The sequence below is a fragment of the Manis javanica genome, chromosome 14, assembly GCF_040802235.1.
Source record: "Manis javanica isolate MJ-LG chromosome 14, MJ_LKY, whole genome shotgun sequence".
In the NCBI taxonomy this organism is placed as follows: Eukaryota; Metazoa; Chordata; class Mammalia; order Pholidota; family Manidae; genus Manis; species Manis javanica.
The window spans coordinates 7,000,962-7,020,956 of NC_133169.1; the positions used below are offsets into that span (position 1 = coordinate 7,000,962).

Here is a 19,995-nt window from a genome sequence, read left to right on the forward strand (position 1 = left end):
CTGCAGCCCCATTCCAGTGTCCCCTCTGATCAGCTTGCATCCTGCAGTCGGCCTGTCTGAGTCTTCTTTCTGTATGCACGTCTTTCCATTTTTCCCTCACCTTTTCTTGGCAGAGGGGTTTTCTTGGCACAGACACACCATCACACACACACATGAATGGAATAAAAAGGCATTTCTGGGGAAAGCAGTAAGAAGAAAGAAATGTCACTTTATAACACAAATAAGCCTATTCCTCGGTTGCTAAGGAGCAGACACATCTCTCCAGGCTTCGTGTTACTATTGGTTCCAGCTGGGAACCTGAAACAAATCCCACCTTAAAAATCCCTGGTTTCTGGGACCAGCTGTTGCCCGCCTCTCCCATCCCTCGAGGCAGTGCCAGACACATAATCTGTGGGTCTCAGCACAAAATAAAAATGTGTATGTCAACTAAACTTCAGTAAAAAATAAATAAAATAAATGTGTTCAAAAAGGAGGTAAAATGCCATTAAATGTTCTAAAATATGAAACCTTTTCCTTCTGCAGCCTTTCTTTATTAGGGATGCTTTAAAATATTTTATTTTATTACTATTTAAAGTTCTAAGTGAAGAAAAATTAAAAATTTTCATTACTATGAATTTTACTATGTTGTGTAATGTTGTTTTTAAAGACAATACAAGAACATTTCATTTGTATGTGGCCTCACCAAAAGTACTCAATTCACATTTGTAGTTTGTACATACATATGTATTTTGTTCTTACCAGAACAGTGGAAATACTGCAAAAATCTAACAGTTGTTTTTATTTGATTTCTTGATGCACACACATTCTTTCACTGCGCCAGGGAAGCCAGTGGCTTCCATAACACAATTCATTTTTTGTTGTTTTGAGTCTCATTAAGTTCCCATAATCCTGGGTCCACTGGGTTCTGTACTCATTGGGTAGCAGGGGTGTTATCTGTGAACGAAATGCTGAGAAACAGCAATGGACATGCAGACTGCATGTATCTCCTCTGCTCATGAGCATGCTCCATTGTCTCAGTGGACTTCACTTAAAATATACAAGTTGAAAGATAAAATTATTAAGAATTTCAAGATGGTGACAACAGAGCACTAGCCAAGAGCACTAGATCTTCCGTGGAAAGGGCCCTATTTGGCTGCATAGGTCACATGCCCATGAAACCTGGTTCACCTTAACATACTGGTACCTTATGCCAAGACAATCTCTTCTCTTGGAATTTTAGTGCAAAGACCAAGACCTGATTCTCATGTATTCTTCAACCCCTCCAATATTTCTATACAACAAAACTTAGTGGGGTGATTATCAGAGAACTCAAGTATTAAAAAGAGAGACAAAAGGTTCAAAATGGAGTCACTTGTGCTAAGCCCACATCACCAAACCAAGGCTTAATACCTAACTTAATTACAGTTTCAGTCTCTCCCAGAGTTGAATCTTCAACCTGTCAATCTGGAATTATCTGGTCAGTACCAGTGAGGAATCTGCCTGATTTACCCCTGCTGTCCCCCAAAGGGATGTGACATTGCCAGAAACAACCCAAACCCTGCTAGTAACTGCCTTGTCCCTCTCCCTTTTGCCTGTAAAAAGTCTTTCTTTGTAATGCTCTTCAGAGCATCTTTCTGTCAGACAGGATGCTGCCTGATTCATGAATTCTTGAACAAAGCCAATACAATCTTTAAAATGCCTTAAAATGGACTTAGTTGAACTTTGTTTTTTAACACAAGCCACTTGCCTTTGTGCAAAGAAGATATTCCAGCATTTGCCCAAAGTTCTCACCGTGAACAGCCTCACGTGAACTGAAGTCTCAGGACAAGTTGTTTCCTGTCCGCCCTCCCCCCCCCCCCGCCCCGCCCCGACCGCAGTTCCCCCTGTGAGCTCGGCAGCACTGCCCTCTGCTGGCTCCACTGCAGTGAGTTTAAATAAAACAAAGTCTTGGATTAGATCAGGGCTTGCCAAACTTTCATTTTAACTGCAGCAAATTACCTGGGGACACTGAGTCTGTAGGTCTGGGGCAGGGGAGTCAAGATTCTGTCTCTAATGAGATCCCAGAGGACACTGACGCCCTTGTCCATGGACCACTTTTTGAGCAGCAAGGCACAAGCCGTCTGTCAGCTTCCTTGGTGTTCTGACCTCTAGCTTCAGGATTCTAGGCCTGTGCAGGGAACTGGGTCTGTCCTGCACTTCCTGCCCGCTCCACTCCTCATTCCCACCCCCCTTCCTTTCTCAAGTTAAAATTTCCAGTGGTCTCTCCCAGGGTCCCATGATCTCTACATGCACTGGCTATGCCACCAGCCATCAGGGACTGGCTTGTCTTAGCAGGCAGCTCAAGGCGACACTTGGAAGCTTGCAAGGCCAAGAGTGAATGGATTCCCCTGCAGACTGAGAGAATGCAGCCTTCCTATCTGGCTCTGCACAGACGGCTTGGATTGGGGGCTTGGTAAGGCACATGGAAATTAGACCCGGACCCTTGGGTCAATGAGTTTATTCATTCCCCTCCCACATTTGCTCAGTGCCTGGCCACGCTGGGTGCTGAGGCTCTGTGCTGGGAGCTGCTTCACGAGAGCCAACATCGACTGCGCTCTTTTGGGTGCCCGGCTCCATGTGCTCGTCTCCTGAACGCTCTCCTTTAAGGAATGGGGTGGGCGTTGGGTGGGGAAGTCTTTCCAGAATTCCTCATTGGGGGTTTGGATTTAAATGGCTTTGTTGATCGCGGTAATTCCACACAACTCTCGCTGACACCAAAGCAGTCTTGGGAAGGGCCCATCCTTCCTCCTCACTGCGTGTCCAGAACAGGACCAACATCTCCTGGTGCCTCGGGGCTTTTGTGAAAGTGGCAGCCCCTGCACCTGGAGAAGTGTGCTCCCACCTGCGCCCACCTCTGCTGCTCTCCACAGCCCCCAGCCTGCGTAGTCCCCTGCGGCTGGGGAGGGGACAGATTTAGCCCAGAACCACCTGCACCTGCCGGAAAGTGCTAGTCACAGGCCCTTATTCTCCTCCACCAGCGGGCTCCAGCTGGGTGCGCTTGAGCCCAATCCCTTCACCCAGTCCCCTGCCCAGGGGGCCCCTCCTTAGTCTGTCCTCTCCTCCCCTCCACCATCTTCGCCCTTTACAAATTTATGACACCCTTATTTTCTACTCCCACCTCTTATTTGTTCATTCCTCTGCTCCACCTCATCCTGCCGATCATTTCTTTCATCACGCTTGCTTTCTACCCAGCCATTTCTGCCTCTGATGCCCCAGTAAGAGACGGTTACAGTAAGTCAGAGACAGCACTGCTGCCGGGCTTGGGGAGCCGGACCAAACGGACTTTGCTACCCCAGCAACCGCCCCCCCCCTGGCAGTGCTGTTCACCCCCCATTCTAAATAAACAGAAGACGAGGGACAGGAGGAAGAAAGGGAATCATCAGGACCAGACTTGTTGGAGTTGAGAGGGACCTGCTGCCCTTCCATCTCCTCCCCCGAATGAAGTCTCCTTCCCAAAATGCCATTAAAGGGGCCTCTGGAAGCACCACTGAAGAGATTCAAGCTTTGCAAAAGAAATGGAGACCGATGCCTTGCTCCCTGGTGGGGAAGGGGATTTGCTGATGTGCCCTAAGATGGAAACATGGCACTGAAGCAAGATGCATGGCATTGCCCACACCCACCGCTCATTAGGCGATGTCGGAGTTTCCACAGAGGATGGTGCAGACGGTTGGCGGGCTTCAGGTACTCTGCCACCCTGGCCATGGGGCAGCTGAGTAGGCAGAGGGCCGGAGGGCCAAGCCGGAGAGTCTGCCTAGCGTCAGCACACTCTTCCCTGCAACGCCGCCCCCACCAGCCCTGCTGGCACCCTTAAAGCACTTGCTCCCATTTCCATAAAAAAGCCCGTATTTCGATGTCTGTCAGGAGACATCCACAGCAGATCAGCTTCAGCCAGGGAAACAGATAACAAAAGCAGCCAGGTAACGAGAAGTTTGGCCCTCGCCTCCCTGCCCTAAGCCACTTGAGAAGCTGGCACTGGATGAGGGGAAATAGGAGGGTAGAGGGAGATGAGGCCATGATTCCCGCCCTATTACATGTCTTTTGGATCACGAGACAAGCCTGAGCTGGAGTGACAGGAAGAAGCTAAAGGGGAGTTTTGTTGACAGTACAATAGAACTGTACTGTTAAATTACTAGAAGTGGTAAAAATGAAACTGAGGGATTTTCCCAAAGCATCCTTAAGTGATCAAGGCAGATTTGACACAGTCCTCATGTGAATGGGGGACAAATACATTCTCTGATGCTAGCTCCCAATCAACCAAGTTCAGACTATGAAAAAAGGGGGTCTATGTATTTATACACCAGCTGCTGTGCGTGAAACACCGTTCTAGATTCCGCGCTTTCGAGCCGTGGTGCTCGACTTCGTGCAGATTACATTCTAATCTGGAAGACAGCCCTAAGGAGAATCAGTAATTTAATTTCAATGATGGCAATGCTGCAGGTATCAAATATGACAACTGCTAGACAAAAGAGCTAGTAAGGACCGAGCAAAGGTAAATCAGAAAGATGGGGCCACATTTTGAGGGTCATAGAGGATTTCCCTTTGGAATCAGAGACTGAAATGAGCAGGTGTTAGGCGGGTCAGCAGAGCATGTGTGGAGCCCTTAACAGGAAAGGAGCGTGAGGTACAGATGCTCTAGAAGGAAGAACAACCTGGCTGCTGGAGAGATTTGGATAAAAAAATATCTAAAGAAAGCTATTGCCATGTTTCTAGATGGCAAATAGAGAGCTATCTTGGGTAGTGGCTCTTGAAAAATAAACCAGCTCTCAAAGAATCTACAGTTTCTTAGCATAATAATTCCAGGGCTTTAATTTCACAAGACTGAGGGTCACATCAATGAGAAAAATTTCAGTTTCTTCATACAACTGAGGCCTGCTTGTTTCTTGGGAAAACTTGTGAGAAAATCAGCTGTAAAAATGTCACTGGGAAGGAGACTCAATTAGGATGTGGACCCATTTTGTCCCTCACCCTTTAGACTAGAATTTACCATTCTCCACCCCAAAATCAACATGACTGAGCAAAGGAGAATTTCAATTAGCATCAGGCCAGAGCCAGGGTATTTACATTTGCAAAAGATGAGAAAAGAGTGGAGGGGCAGAAACTGTGCCTCCTGCATCAGCTGGTTGTAGGCACGTTACCTGAACAAAAACGGTGGGGGAGAATTTTACTGAAGGGGTGTGGGGTAATCTGAAGAATCAAGAGAAAAGCTAAACGCTGGCGTCTAGATAGCAAGATTTTTAGAGTTCCCCATCAAGATGAATCAGCTCTAATTGTTTTCCAGCCTTGTGACTCTCTGCTTCATATGCAAATTTCTATAACCATTGTTTCTTCTAAAGTTCCCTGGGCTTTTGAGATCTACTGTACAATTCAGTAATTATATATATCCATGGTAAGGTAGGATATTATTTTTCTGAGAAAAACTGGAAAGGCAGGAGTCACTTGAAAGGGGTCAGTGATTCCTCTCCAATCACTTTGAGGGCTCCCGACAGGTAAGACTGGGAGAAAGTCAGCCCCACCCTCATGCATTTCCCAGGAGAGTCAGAGAGAGTTATTGGTAGCATTGCACAGATCCATAGGCCAGCGCCTACAGAGACACAGCCCTTGTTCCCACCTCCTACCTTGCACTAGCATCAAAGACACACAACTGAATTCAGGAAACCCTAATTTAGGGAAAGGAGGGAAAACTTGCCACTCCTGAGATTAAGACTGAAAGAAGACCCACCCGTGTGTCTGGGAAAGCTAGAAAGCATGGTAGAACGGGAGACTGGTGGGGAAGCAGGGGCCGTATCATGCAGGGTCTAGAGGATTCTATCCTAAGAACACTGGCAACCCATCGATGGGCCTTCAGCAGGGAATGTGCGTGGCCAGATTTGCATTTTGAAAGATCGCTCTCACTGCTGTATGGCAACTCTCAAGGATATTACATGTACTGATAGAAGTAGTTCTATGTGAACTTTCTGCAGGTGAGTTAGCAAACTATAATATTTGAAATATCTTACTGAAAAACTCCAGATATTAATTTGGTTTTGTTTTATGAGTTTTTTCCCTCTATACGGAAAAATTAGTGTAATGCTATACAGAGGTTGTAGATGTAAATCCAGGGGCTTAGAAATTATCCTGGTAAATAGGTATACTTACATAAACTTTATGAATTTATATGTCATAATTAAATAAATATAAATATATTTCTTGGGAATAATATGAATAATATTTTTATGTATTAAATAATTTATATTTCTATAGAAAGGGGGGAGAAAATAGGTTCAAAGTGTTGTGGGTCAAATGGAGAAAGCTAAGGAAGTATTTGAAACAAAACCTTAAAGGCCAGTATTTTCTCACAGCCACTCTTTTTCATCATCTTTCTTTACTGGAATATTACATATGTACTGAAAAGTGCCTGGTAAATTTCTGCAAAGTAAATATACCTCTCTAGTTAGCACAGAGGTCAAGAAACTCATGATTAACTTTTAATAAATGTGAGGGATAAATTTGCTTGTGACACTGTTCTCAGAGAAGAGATGATGAGTGCATATGTGTGTAGACATCCTCCTCACCCTCCTTGACTGACAGACACGCATGCATTCAAGCACACACACATGCACCTTCTTCCCATGCCTCTGATTACAAAAATGTCCACTCTTACATGTTCAAAGCATTCTCTGGGTGGCAAAGCCTCCTAATTACCTGCTAAACAAATTCTTACCTTCCTTTTTTCTCTAAATAAAATAGAACCAGATTGAATTCATTAACATAATAATATATACTACAGGGTTTATTCCAGGAATGCAAAAATAGTTTAACTTAAAAAAAAAATCTATTTATGTAATTAATCACATGGGCTAGTTAAAGGGGGAAAAGCATATAATCACTTCCGTAAGTGGGAAAAAAAGTAGACATTTATGACAATTAAGCAAAATCAGCCTAGTAGGTAAGCATTCCATTAACGTGATAAAGAGAATTACACCAAAAACAAAACAATAGTAGATGTTAGTAGTCTCACTCATAAAGGCAATGAGAAAATGGCAAAAAATGATCAGAATCAACTTTTTCAGAATTCTAGAAATTAACCAAAGGCTTACAGCAATTCAGGGAGTGTTTATTCAAGAAAAATGGCTGACCCCCAGGAAGAATAATGAGCTTTATGGCATTTTAACTTGCCCTATTCTCATCCCACTCTCTCTAGCCTCTCTTGTCTTTAAACCAGCAGCCCACAAACATGGTGAAACCCAACGGCCTGGCAGCCACTGGAGGGGCAGAAGGGGGTGGGTACTCCTTTCAAACCGCATTCCCAGAGAAGTGTTATTATTTGATCTATCTGGCGATGCCCTGAAAGACCTTACTGGCAAGGCTGTCTTTATTGGACCTGACTGGGAGATCAGAGTGTGAAAGCCCTTCGCCTTATACCCTGCAGCCTTCTAGCCTTTGCCCTGGAGGTGTTTGTCAAAAACAACTGGAGGCAATTGGTTAACTCTGCAGCTCTCTGAGGCAGTGGGTAACAGATTCTTCCTATTAGTCAATCAACAAGAGATTGAAAGAATCAAATTGATTCTTTCTATTAAATCAATCAAGAGAAGAAAACTTCCATAAATAACAGATAAGGACAGCAGGTTGGCTGTCACCCTGCAGGGCTCTGCCCCACAAATGGCTTTCATTCCAGGTCTCAGGCAACAGGAGAGACTCCTTTCTGTGTTGTGTGTAGGAATACAGAGCAGAAGAGTATCTTGTTTTTTTGTTTTAAAACACAAGTTTGACTGTGGTATTTCCACACTTAAAACCTTCAACTATAGGATCTTTAGGGGGTCTAAAGGCTACCACAGAGCCTCACATGACATGGCTTCTGTGGATTTCTTCTAATTTCTAGCCTGGCCCCTTCTTGCACTAAATGTGGCAACCTTCCTGAATTACTTGCAGTTCCCCAAACTCACCCAGTGCCTTTGCTCAAGTTTTTGCATTTCCTGGAATCTCCCCTCCTCCTTCTTGTTTGCCTAACAACTCCTACTCATTTATGAAGATTCAAACCAATTTTTCTTCTGCAAAGGTCCAAAACCACCTCTTAGGGATGAGACGCTCTCCCTCCCCCTATCCACCACCTCTTTCCATCCCCTATGTTGTGGAGATGGTCATTACAGGGAAGACTTGGAAATCATCATGGGGAAGTTGGCAAAATTTGCATTTCCCATATTTTTATTCAATCTTGGAAAACCAAGAAAGGGAAGTGGCGTGCCCAAGGCCACATAACAAGTTACCAGCAGAGCTCAGGCTGGGAGTCAAAGATGCTTTCTCCATCCTTTGGAATTTTCTGAGGCCCACTGGGCACTCCCTGGGACCTGAGCCATTATCCAGCTGATGTTCATAAGGGTTTCCTGGATTCTTTCAAACCCAAGACCACAGTATTTTGCAGGGTCTGCTAAGATGGCAACATTGGAGGGTTTGTTGACACCTGAAGAAAGCACTGGTACGGGTTCAGCTGCCAGGCTTATTCACAACACAATAGAAGCCCCTGGGAGGGCAGTACGGTGTAAGGGAAAGAGCCTAATCTTTGGAGCCAGACAGTTGTGGGTCTGATTTCTCACCAATTACCAGCGTTAGAACCTCAGGAAAAGTAAACCTTCTAGTTTCAGGTTCCTCATATGAAAAAAGTGGATGATCTTTCCATCAGGATTAAAGGGGATAACCTCAGTAATCACCCAGTGCAAGGTCTGGCATACAGAAAGTGCCAGTAGTTTCCCTGGCCTGTCCCATACAGCTCCCTCCTGCCTCCCAGGCTCAGGATTTTAATTCGACTGAGGCAAGACAAGATCTCTCAGCCTACATTTCTACAAGTGTAAAATAAGAGGAAATAGATCCATGTGGTCTCTCTGCCCAAAATTGTACCTTCTTTTCGTACTTTTTTACTTTTATCAGTCTTTCCATTCAGGTCTGTGGACTTGGCACAAAGCCTCCTCTGGGTGTGACCTACACGACAGAGGTTTTGCTCTCAGAGGAAGTGGAGAGATGTTGGGAGGTACTTGGGGAAATGCAAATTTGGTGGCTAAATAGGACCTCCCTGGGTCTCATGATTTCCAAGATGCTGCTGAGATATAATTCCAGTGATGATGTAGAGAAGAGGCTAGCCCTACCTCAAAGAATGGTTTTAATTAGTATGTTTATCCCACAAACATTTTAACATCTACTGCAAGCCAGGCATTGTTAGACTGGGGAAACATGAATTTAAATAGAGCAAAATGAAACTCAGTCAGAGGATGGGATGACCTAGACCCAAGAGACCTGAACTCTGCTCATGGCTTTACCAAAACTGGCCAGGTGGCCTCCAGCGAGTCCCTAAGAGGTGTTAACCTCTAAGTCTCAGGTTTTTGAGGGTGGGATGAGGGAGCTGAAAAGGGGGCTTCTAAGGGTTTTTTTAGGTTGTTGTTTCTTCTCCAGATTATGCCTTTCCTCTGAAATTCAACTCTATATATTCAAGCTCTCCTTGGAAATCTCCATCTGGATGAACCATAAATACTTCAACTGAACATATTCCAAGCCGACAAACTAATTTTATACCCTTGGTCCCAATTTTGTCCAATGTTATCCCCACCCCCATACTTCCTGTCTCAGAGAACGGCACTGCTATATGCCTGGAGACTACACCATGAGCCCAAAGGCCATTGCTAACAGCCCCTCTCCTTCACATCCCACATCCAATCAGTCACCAAGCCCTAAAAAATCTACCTATGGAAAAAGTCTCCAATGAACATCCTTCTCTCCCACCTCACTGCCACTGTCTTAGTGTAAACCATTATTTCTTGGAATCATCTCCTAGCCTCTAATTTTGCTTCAATCCTCCTACACTATGGCCAAAGCAGTCTTTCTAAAGCATTAATATGACCAGGTCACTCACCTGCTTAAAACTGTTGGGGGCTCCTGTCAAGAGGATGAATGCCTTTCCAAGAATATGTTTAACTATTTGTACATGAAAAGGAGTTTTGGTCATGTGGGAGGAGGGGCATTGCCTCCCGTTGGAGGGCCTAAGTTCAGTAGGTTGAGTACCCTTATGAATGAACGGAAGACAGAACAATGAGGCAGAGAAGGGAACTAGCCCATGCTGTATCAACTAGCATGCTCTGTACATGCTACTCAAAAAATATATGCGATACCTTAGGTCAGGTTCTCCCGCAAGCAGACTGAGAGATGGAGATTTATGTGCAGGAAGCTGATGAGGGAGTACTTGTGGGAAGTGAATGACACAGGGCTGAGCAGAGGGAGAAGTTGAACTCTGGATGTAGTTGCAACAAAAGCTTCTGCAGACGCCATGAGGAACCCCAGGGTTGGGTACCCCTTCAGGGCTGCTCCAAATTGAGGCAGGGGCACTGGACTTTTATATTCTTTCATTGACCACTGACCAGTTGGAGTGGATGGCCCTTGGGGAGGAACTGGCTGAGGGAAGTTTCTGGAGAGGCCCTCAGTGGAGAGCTGTCAGCCACTAATGCTTCCTGCAACAAGGGATGATAGCTTTGCTTCCCTGAGATCTGAGTAGCACCTCACAGCATCCCTTGCGTGAGGTAAGTTGTAATGCATTGTTTTATAGATAAGAACGCTGAGTCTCACTAACAGTGTGACTTATCGGAGGCGGTACAAGTAGTGAGTGAGGCCTCTATGCTTCTCAGAGACTCCGTGCTCCTTAGGCTACATATACCTTTGCAATCAGGAAAATTTAATTAGTGTAGGGTCAAACTGGGACCTTTGGGTACTTCGGCTGGCAGTATAAGATGTCACACACATTAATCCTTAGAGAAAGAATTTGACCTGAGCAATAGTGGGGCTAGGTGCTTAGAGTCCTGCATAGAGATTTCTGAGAGCAGCTACTGTATCAGAACCTGTGGGGCCTCAATGTGAAATTCAGGACAAGGAGAGGAGGACCATGCTTTTGGCAGGCCCAGGATGGATCTTGGTAGAAGGCTGGCAGCTGAAAAAGCCAACATGGCAGCAATCGCAGACCTGGACCAGTGGCCATAAGTGGCCTGCAAGGTGGGGAGGTCAAGTGTTGACGGAAGCAGGACAGAAGGAGGCGTGGGAAAGAGAGAGCCTAAGGTCAGAAGGGAGGCAGTTCCCAAGAAGGACTGGAAGTGCTCAAGAAGGCGAGAGTCAGACACTTAATGATAAATAGCTTAGGAGAGAAAGAACGTGATGGCTCTCCTCCCTGGTCTCTCCTTATTCAGCCTTCTTGCCCTGGGTTTGAGGGGCTCTGATAATGGCTTTGCTAGGCAGCATGTATCCCAGGCCAGGGTGCAGAAGCTGGCAGAGCTTACATGCAAGTGCCGCCCCTGTGACCTCAGGTAAGTGACTTAACTCTCTAAGCCTCAGTGTCCCCATCTGTGTATAGGGGCTAATAATAGTAAGGTCTAGACCTGATGAGAATGAGGACTCTGAGTGTTTTATACAGTTACAGTTAAAATAAACAACAACTGCAATTGCTATACTGTGTGATTTTGCTATTGACATCATATCCCCCGACGTGGATTTTGCAAAGCCCAACCCATTGTGACTACGGGTTCGGTTCATATTTTCATTCTGCTTCACATTTTCTGTTCTGATTCATATTTTATTTTCTTGTTCCTGTTCTGTTTTATGTACTATTTTTCTTTATGAAATGTGATAGTCTATGCTGAGAATTCTTCATTCTCTTGTAACAGGGCTTTTCGATACTAATTGCAGAAAGTCCACCTCTCTGTCTTTAATTGCTTAAAGTTCCTGATGGCCCATAATGTGTTTCCTCTTTAATTTATGCTGCAAAGGTATTGTTGCGTCTTATGGAGAAGCCCAGGCATGATGTTCATGTCCAGGGTGCCTGAGCATTCTCTTCCTGGTCTGTGAGGACGGTCCCTGAGCACGACCACAAGGTTTTACTTCTTGTGTATCACCAGCTGCCGCTCCATGAAGTTCGCCATTGAATCATTCATGCCCATCTGCAGGAAGCAGTGAAAGTGATAGACGCCAGATGCAAGACGGCTGCCACACGCCAGGCCCTGTGCTGACCCCCTTGCTTGCCATGATATCATTTAGTTCTCCAACAATCCTGTGAGATGGTTCCTCATCTTAATGATGCTACTGATGAGGACGGAAAGGCTTAGGGAGATTACATAACCTGCCCAAGGTCACATTTATAATTAACAGACTGGGAACTTGAGCCCAGGCCTCTCTGGACACAGAGCCAGCGCTCTGAACCAGTCTACCCCGGTGCCTTATAAACAGCGACGTGGAGATTCGCAAGCCTGAATGGAATGGTGACAAGGTTAGAAAACTGTGGTAGATTTTATTTCCTTTCTTCTTTAATTTTTTTCCCCAATGCTGTATTACATTTAAAATTTCAAAAATGGGAACCTAATGTTTAAAAATCCCATTTCCTTAAAATATCCTGCTTTTAACTAGAAATATGATCTGATAGCCACTCAAGTAGTTGATCATTAAATGTGTTAGTCCTTGTATAATTACATAATCAAAGAGGTTTGGAGTCACTATATTTTAACCCAGTGGAGTGGTTTTCTCACGGTTAGTGCTGGGACAGGCGAGTGGTTGGAGAAGAGGAAGCTACTGGGCTTCTCCACCAGGCTCTGTCCCGGGCCAGCCGTACAATGCACCGCCGTCTCCAGTGGCCCCCACTGGAGTTCTTCACGGAAGCTTTCTGGTCTAGAGTTTGGTGTTCCAAACTGCTCAGGTTCCCTAGCTTTTTGCCCTTCTCTGGACTCACCTCGTGTCAGCTGCCTCGCTGGTGTGGCAGAGCAGGATCCCCGTCTGGACTGCAGACATGGGCCATGAGCGTCTCAGATCACTGAATGGCTTCATGCACATGCAGCTCCCACTTCCGGAGCTGCCTCTGTCTCTTAGGGAAGCAGCCTTGGGTTAGAGACGGGGTCTCTCCAGACGGAAAGGAACGAGTTCTGCTCCTCACCAGCCCTTGCAGGGAGAGTACTCAGTGACCCTGCCAAAGGGCCTTCTGGAAATGCTGAAGAGGAGGCCTTAGTTTGAGCTTTGTATGGAGGGAAGAGAGGCAGATGGTGGTTATTCACAGTTTCTAGGTACTTTGTAAATTATTGTCATTTATCATTCTGTCTAAGAAGGTAGGTGAGAGCTATGGGAGGCAGCTCTTGGTACAGGAAAGGTCTGAGGCTGGTGACTCAACAGTTACTGTCGCTGGTTCCTAAACCCTGTTGCTTCCTAGAAGGAGCAGAATGACACGGGCGTTTCCCTCTCCCTGGCAGCTTATGCCAGGAGAAAGCCGGCTAGCAAACTCCAACGCTACCAGAGTGCTTCTCAAAGAGCTGCTCAGCCTGTAGGGATATGAGAAGTTCAGGGTCAGTCCAGGTAAGGCCCGAGAAAGGGGGATCCCCTTACATTGGTTCTGGGGTCTGGAAAGATCATCGGTGGAAGAAACGAGAATTCAGGGAGGAAATCCTCAGATTACAGATGCCCACGGATATCTCTCCTCAACCTCTAGATTCCAATGCTCTGAACCAGATCTGAATCCTGGAGGAGGCACTGCCATGGGAAAGCTGGCAGCGGCCTTGGAGAAGACAATCTCACAACACAGACCAGGTAACGGCCAGAAGGCACTGCTAGTGGGCATCTTTCCAGACCGTGGTGGGCCACGTCCCCCAGCTCCTTTCCCAGGCCGAGGTCATTCAACACACCCATCTGCTCAGGAAGGTGACTGGCTGGCATGAACACTCACAGTAAAGATACTGGGTAAAACCTGGGCCTAGTCTAGGCTAGAGCCACCTCGCAGCCCGTTCCCTTCTCCATCCTCCCTCAACCACTATAAGCCCAGCCTGTGACAGGGCTGTCTGGTCGACCGGTCTGCTCAGCCCCCGTATCCGACACCTGCGCTGTGGGCTTCCTCCTCTTACCCAGCAGGGCTGACCCCAAGGTGCTTTTCCCAGTGCTTTCCCCAGGCCAGTTTTAGACTCTGCCGTCAGGTCTCCTAGGAGATGCTCAGAGTTTGGGGGAATTCTGTATTTTCATTTTGTTTTTGTGGGTTTTTTCTTTTTTGAACTTATCCAGATAAGTGTGCTCATCTTGGGCTCCAAGCGCCCAGGTGGTCAGGCCTGCTGCACTCAGTGTGGGGCTGGCGCACATGACAGGGACTGTGATGCTCAGGGGAAGCCCAGCCCCAGGCCCCTTCAAGGAGGTCACTTGCCACCCCTAGCCACAGAGTGTCAGGAGAGAGAGTAGCAAGTCCTAGGGGGATGGTATGTCCTCCTGCTTAAGAGCAGATGGCCTCATTGTGCAGTCCAGCTCAGAAGGTTTGGGAACAGCTGTTTTCCACAGACGTGTAGACATGCCATCCTCCTCACTCTCAGGGTGGGTGCCACGTAGCCATAGGGAAGGAAGGGGTGCTTTGTCACAGTGCTGGAGGTGAGGGGCAGGAACTGGTGCCCACCCAGCATTCTCCTGCTACCCATCTTGTTCAGTATAATGGAAGTGGTCTTGTGAGTGCATAGAGCACGGACTCTAGAGTCCGATAATGCAGAACTTGAATCCAGTGCATCCATGTTTTGACTCTGAGCCATTAGACAAGTTATTTAGCAGCTCTGTACCTCAAGCTGTAAAATAGTGATAATAATGTCTGCTTTTTACTGTTATAAAGATGAATGGACTCATGCACATGGAAGTCCCAGGCATCTGGGGAGTTCCTTTAGTAGCATTTCGTTGCTCCTTACACTCTCGAGTATCCATGGGGATTACTGCACTCTAGGGAAAGAGAAAGAGGTCCTGACCCAGTCGGGGCTCCCAAGTTTGGCCCTGCTACCCACCCACCCACTCTGCCTCCTTCATAGGGCTATTGTAAAGATCAAACAAGGTAGTGACTGTGAAGGCTTTTGAAAATGGCTTTTAAATACAAGGCACTAATCACTTGTGTACCGCTTGTTGTTGGTCTGGCCAACCCTGCTTCTTTATGGCTGATGGAAGCAGCTTGGTGTACCAGGCATGATAACTATAAGTTATCATGTCACTTTGCCCCTGAGGCTCTGTATTAGTTTCCTGTGGCTGCCATAACAAATGACCACAAACTTGATGGCGTAACTGTAGGTTTTTGTAAATATACATTATCAAGTTGAGGCAGTTCCCTTCTATTCCTAGTTGGCTGGTACTTTCTATCATGAATGACTGTTCAATTTTGTCAAATATTTTTCTGTTTCTATTGATACAATCATGTAAGTCTTCTTTAGCCTGTTGATATGATGGATTAATTGATTTTCAAGTGGTGAACCAGCCTTGCGTACCTGGTATAAGTCCCATTTAATCATAGTGTATAATTCTTTTTATACATTGTTGAATTTATATGCTAATATTTTGTTGAGGTTTTTTTGTATATGTGTTCATAAGAGATATTGGTCTGTGGTTTTCTTGTAATGTCTTTGGCTTTGGTCTTAAAGTGAGCAAGAATATGGAATAGAATGAGTTAGGAAAATTCCCTCTATCTTCTGAAAGTGATTGTAGAGAATTGGTATAATTTCTTCCTTAAATGTTTGGTAGAATTCACCAGTAAGCCCATCTGGAACTGATAATTTCTGATTTGAAAGGTTATTACTTATTGATTCAATTTCTTTAATTGACATAGACCTATTTAGATTGCTTCATTTTGTGTGAGTTTTAGGAATTTTTCCTTTCATCTAGGTTATCAAATTGGTGGCACTGAGTTGTTTATAGTATTCCTTTATTATCCTTTTCATATTAGTCCATGGGGTTGGTAGTGATGTCCCCTCTTTCACTTCTGGTACTAGTAATTTGTGTCCTTTGTCTATTTTTCTTATTTAGCCTGGCTAGAGGTTTATCAATTTTGTTTTTCTTTTCAAAGAACCAGCTTTTGGTTTCATTGATTTTCTCTATTGATTTCCTGATTTTAATTTCACTGCTTTCTGCTTTAATTTTGATTTCTTTTCCTCTGTCTATTTTGAATTTAATTTGCTCTTCTTAACTAGTTTCCTAAAGTGGCAGCTTAGATTATTGATTTAAGGTCTTTCTTCTTTTCTAATATATGTATTCAATGCTATAAACTTCCCTTGAAGCATTAGGTTTGCTACATCCTACAAATTTTAATGTGCTTTCATTTTCATTATATTCAAAATGTTTAAACATTTCTCTTGAGATTACTTCTTTGACCCAAGTGTTATTTACAAGTATGTTGCTTAAGCTCCATATATTTGGGGATTTTCCAGTTATTTTTCTGTTACTGATTTCTACTTTAGTTCCATTGTGGCCTGAGAGCAGATATTGTATGGTTTCTATTCTTTTAAATTTGTTAGGGCCCAGAAGGTGGTATGTTAGAGAACATTTCATGTGAGCTTGAGAAGAGTGTGTATTCTGCTATTGAATGAAGTAGTGTATGTGTGTCCATTGTATCCCATTAATTGGTGGTGCTGATGAATTCAACAATGTCCTTACTGATTTTTTTTGCCTGTTAGATATATTCATTTCTGATAGAGGAGGTGTTGAAGTCTCCAACTATAATAGTGTCTTTGCAGTTCTATCAGTTTTTTGCCTCATGTATTTAAAGCTCTGTTGTTAGGCACATTTGTGTTAGAGATTGTTACATCTTCTTGGAGAACTGACCCCTTTGTCATTATGTAACATCCTTCTGTATCTCCAATAACTTTCCTTGTTTTGATGTCTGCTCTGTCTGAAATTAAAATAGATACTTCTGCTTTGTTTTGATTAATACTAGCATGTTTTCTCTTTCTCCATCCATTTAATTTAAATCTCTATGTGTCTTTATACTTAAAGTGAATTTCTTACAGATAACATATCATTGGATCTTTTTTTTTTTTACCATACTTCAATTTATCAGCACTGTCAATTTGCAAACAAGAGTACTTTTTTCCATGAAGTGAGATCATTTTCAGTCTGTCATAACATGTGCCTAAAAATTTTCACCTTGAAAATATAGCATGTCAAGCTTTAGTCAGGGTAAATTATTCCTTTTCCACTTTAACAATTTTTATGCTGGTGTCAGAAGTCTTTGAGGCATTTACTTTGGTTTCTGTCTTTAGTGCATCTCTCATCGCTTTTGCACACATCTGGGAGTATCAGCTTTGTCCAGCCTGTTGCCAATATGCCACCATATTGTTGTAAGAGTGGGTATCAGGCTGAACCTTGAAAACGTGTCAATGTCAGCTTATCTTGCAGCCCAGCTACAGGAAGGTCAGACCTGAGAGGTGGAAGGGGCCGGGCTCTGGACCTGCCAGTCTGTTGTCTCTTGCCTTGACCTCTTGCCTCCGGGTGCCAGGAGCCAGTCAGGTCTTATTTTTGATCCGTTCTGCTGATGTCTGGCTTTTAATTAGTTCATTTAGACCATTGATGTTCAAAGTGATTATTAATATAGCGGGATTAATATGTACCATATATGTTAGTATTTTTGTATTTTTTGCCCTTGTTGTTTGTTGCTATTATTGCCTCCCACTCTCTTTTGGCCTTTTGTGGCTTTAATTGAGCATTTTATATGATTCCATGTTCTCTCCTTTCTTAGTATATCAGTTATACACCTCTCTCTCTCTTTTTCTACTTTTTTAAATGGTTAACCTGGATTTTGCCATATACATTTATTATTAATCTAAGCACATTCTCAAAAAACACTATACTACTTCATGGGTAGTGTAAGTTCTTTATAATAACAATATTTTCCTAATGTATCCTAATTCCTCTCTCCTGTCCCTTGTATCATTGCTGTCATTCATTTCACTTATATTTAAGCATACACAGCATATATATATATATATACATATACATGAAGTATACATAAACACACATAATTGCATACATTGTTGCTCTTACCTTTTTAATAATGTGTTATCTATTAGATCAATAAGAGTAAGAAAAATAAAAGGTTTTATCTTCATTTATTCCTTCTCTGATGCTTTCTTTATTTATGTAGATATGAGTCTCTGACCTATATTATTTTCCTTCTCTCTCAAGAACTTCTTTTGGCAGTTTTTGCAAGTCAGAGCTATTGGCAACAAATGGCCTCCATCTTTGTCTGAGAAAGTCTTCGTTTCTCCTTCCCTTTTGAAGGGTAATTTCTCAGGATGCAGAATTCTAGTCTGGTGGGGTTTTTTTCCTCTTAACTCTTAGGTATTTCACTCTATTCTCTTCTTGTTTGTATTCAGTTTTTTTTTTAATTAAAGAAATGTGAAACATCAAAGATGTATACTGCAACCTCACTTGCTGGTTAATGACACTATGTCTTTTGTTGAATAAGACGATAGTTTCTGAATACTGGAAAGATATGTCCTCAAAATTTTCATGCTGTTAATGATGCAAAGGCTACAATCCTGACACACTTTTAAGTTTAACCTGCATCATTACCTTTTCTCATCACTTTCTTACATCTAGACATCCAACAAAACAAGAAATCAAAGCTCTGATTTATATCACTTGTCATTCCCATTGCATATGCACTCCCACCTGGCTGATTTCAAGCTACCAACTTGATGTCGTTGCACGCAGAGCTGGGAAAAGAGGTATGACAGCATACAGGATCTGGTATTTTCTTTCCACTCTAGAGATATAATAGACATCAATGTCCTCAAAAGCACAGATAGTAGTAAAGTGTCATAAAACAATTAGGAAGTAATGAGCTTTGAGCTTTTATTCCCTTAGTTTTCAGTATAATTTATTTCATTGCAGGTTTATATTTATATATAATTTATTTATATAATTCATATTCAATGCAATTTACTTAGAATATAATTATTTATACATCTGTATTTGTATAGGACATATATAAATATAATATACATATTAGTTATAGTTAGTATAATTTACTTCATTGTAAGTTTATATAACTCCATTTTTAATAATGGCAATGTGTATCAATCAAACAGTTTATCAGATTCCTGAAAATTTAATAATTGGCTCTTATGAGTCGGTATCGGCTCCAGCACACCACTGGGTAGGGCTGGGGGAGGTGGCTGGGTGTCAGGTGAATGGGGGGGAAGTGAGGACAAAGCAAGTTCACATGTGTCACCAGCTCTTACCACCTGGATCCCCTTAGGAAGGCCCACTGGAGAGGGACTCTGACCTGTTAAATGGATGTTAAAAATATTAGCCTGGCCTTTCCAAGTCTCCTTGTGAACACTGATAATATCATCTTCCTTGTGTTTCATTCTTATTGCTTAACTCATGGAAAAGCACAGGGTCTTTCTGTTGTCAATGCTAGTCTCTTCCCTGTGATAAAAAGTTAGGTACAAGCCCTAACATAAAGGGAGCCCCCCCAAAAGAAAACACAGGGCTCACCAAATTCTACCACTTGTACCCAGCAAGGAAATTGGGTTTCTGCCACCTGATTCATCCTTGCCCACCCTACCTTTCTGTAACTTCTGGCTCCAGAACCTGTCTGCATGTAGAGGATGTTTTCTAAAATTATGGAATAAATCAGAAGTAAGAGTTTCACGAGGCCTTCAAAGTTCCGTCATCCAAGTTCAGCTTTGAACTACCTGACCCGGATTTGGGGGTAGCCCGAAAAAAACCCATCTTCCCTTAGCTCTCTAAGAAGAGATACCAGACAGAACTTCCCTGAGAAGCTCAGCCCCCCTTTCCTGGGACAGCTCAGATGACGAGGACGGGAGCACATCTCTGCCCAAAGCTGGGGTTTGGCCGAGGTGACCACATAGCTGTCTTCCTGGCTCTTGCACTCACTCGACTTCTTGGGAACAGCAAAGTGATTTAAGGCCTGAAAGCAGATGAGCAATCCTCGACACACAAGCAGAAAAAGTCCCAGTGACACAGGAAGCCTGCTGGTTCCTGATGTATAAACTAGACAGCAGAGGCAGCACTCTTGACACGGAGCGGGTTCTGCTGCGGCGTCTGCAAGCAGCTGCCAGGCCCCTCGCCAGGCTCCCTTCCTCCTTCTCGCTGGCTGATGGATCCCACGAGACTCGTCTCCTTGAACTTCTTGCTGTTCCTCTCCCTGGGTTTTGAGCTGAGCTGCGGAACAGGTGGGTGCTT

General features: G+C 43.9%; 1 protein-coding gene and 1 pseudogene across 2 annotated transcripts in view; one reads left to right on the forward strand and one right to left on the reverse strand.

The window, feature by feature from the left end:
• Window positions 1-16,964: 16,964 nt before the first annotated feature.
• LOC108402927 (ATP synthase subunit epsilon, mitochondrial-like) lies at window positions 16,965-17,114 on the reverse strand (annotated as a pseudogene).
• A 1,765-nt stretch (window positions 17,115-18,879) lies between these two features.
• SLAMF1 (signaling lymphocytic activation molecule family member 1) overlaps window positions 18,880-19,995 on the forward strand; it is a 37,895-nt gene continuing 36,779 nt past the window's right edge. The window contains exon 1 of one of the 2 annotated variants that reach the window (XM_073222142.1): window positions 18,880-19,985. In XM_073222142.1, coding sequence (XP_073078243.1) covers window positions 19,910-19,985 — 76 coding nt within the window. In that variant the 5' untranslated portion in view covers window positions 18,880-19,909. The remainder of the gene's footprint in view (window positions 19,986-19,995) is intronic. The other variant, XM_037023933.2, reaches the window with a different exon arrangement.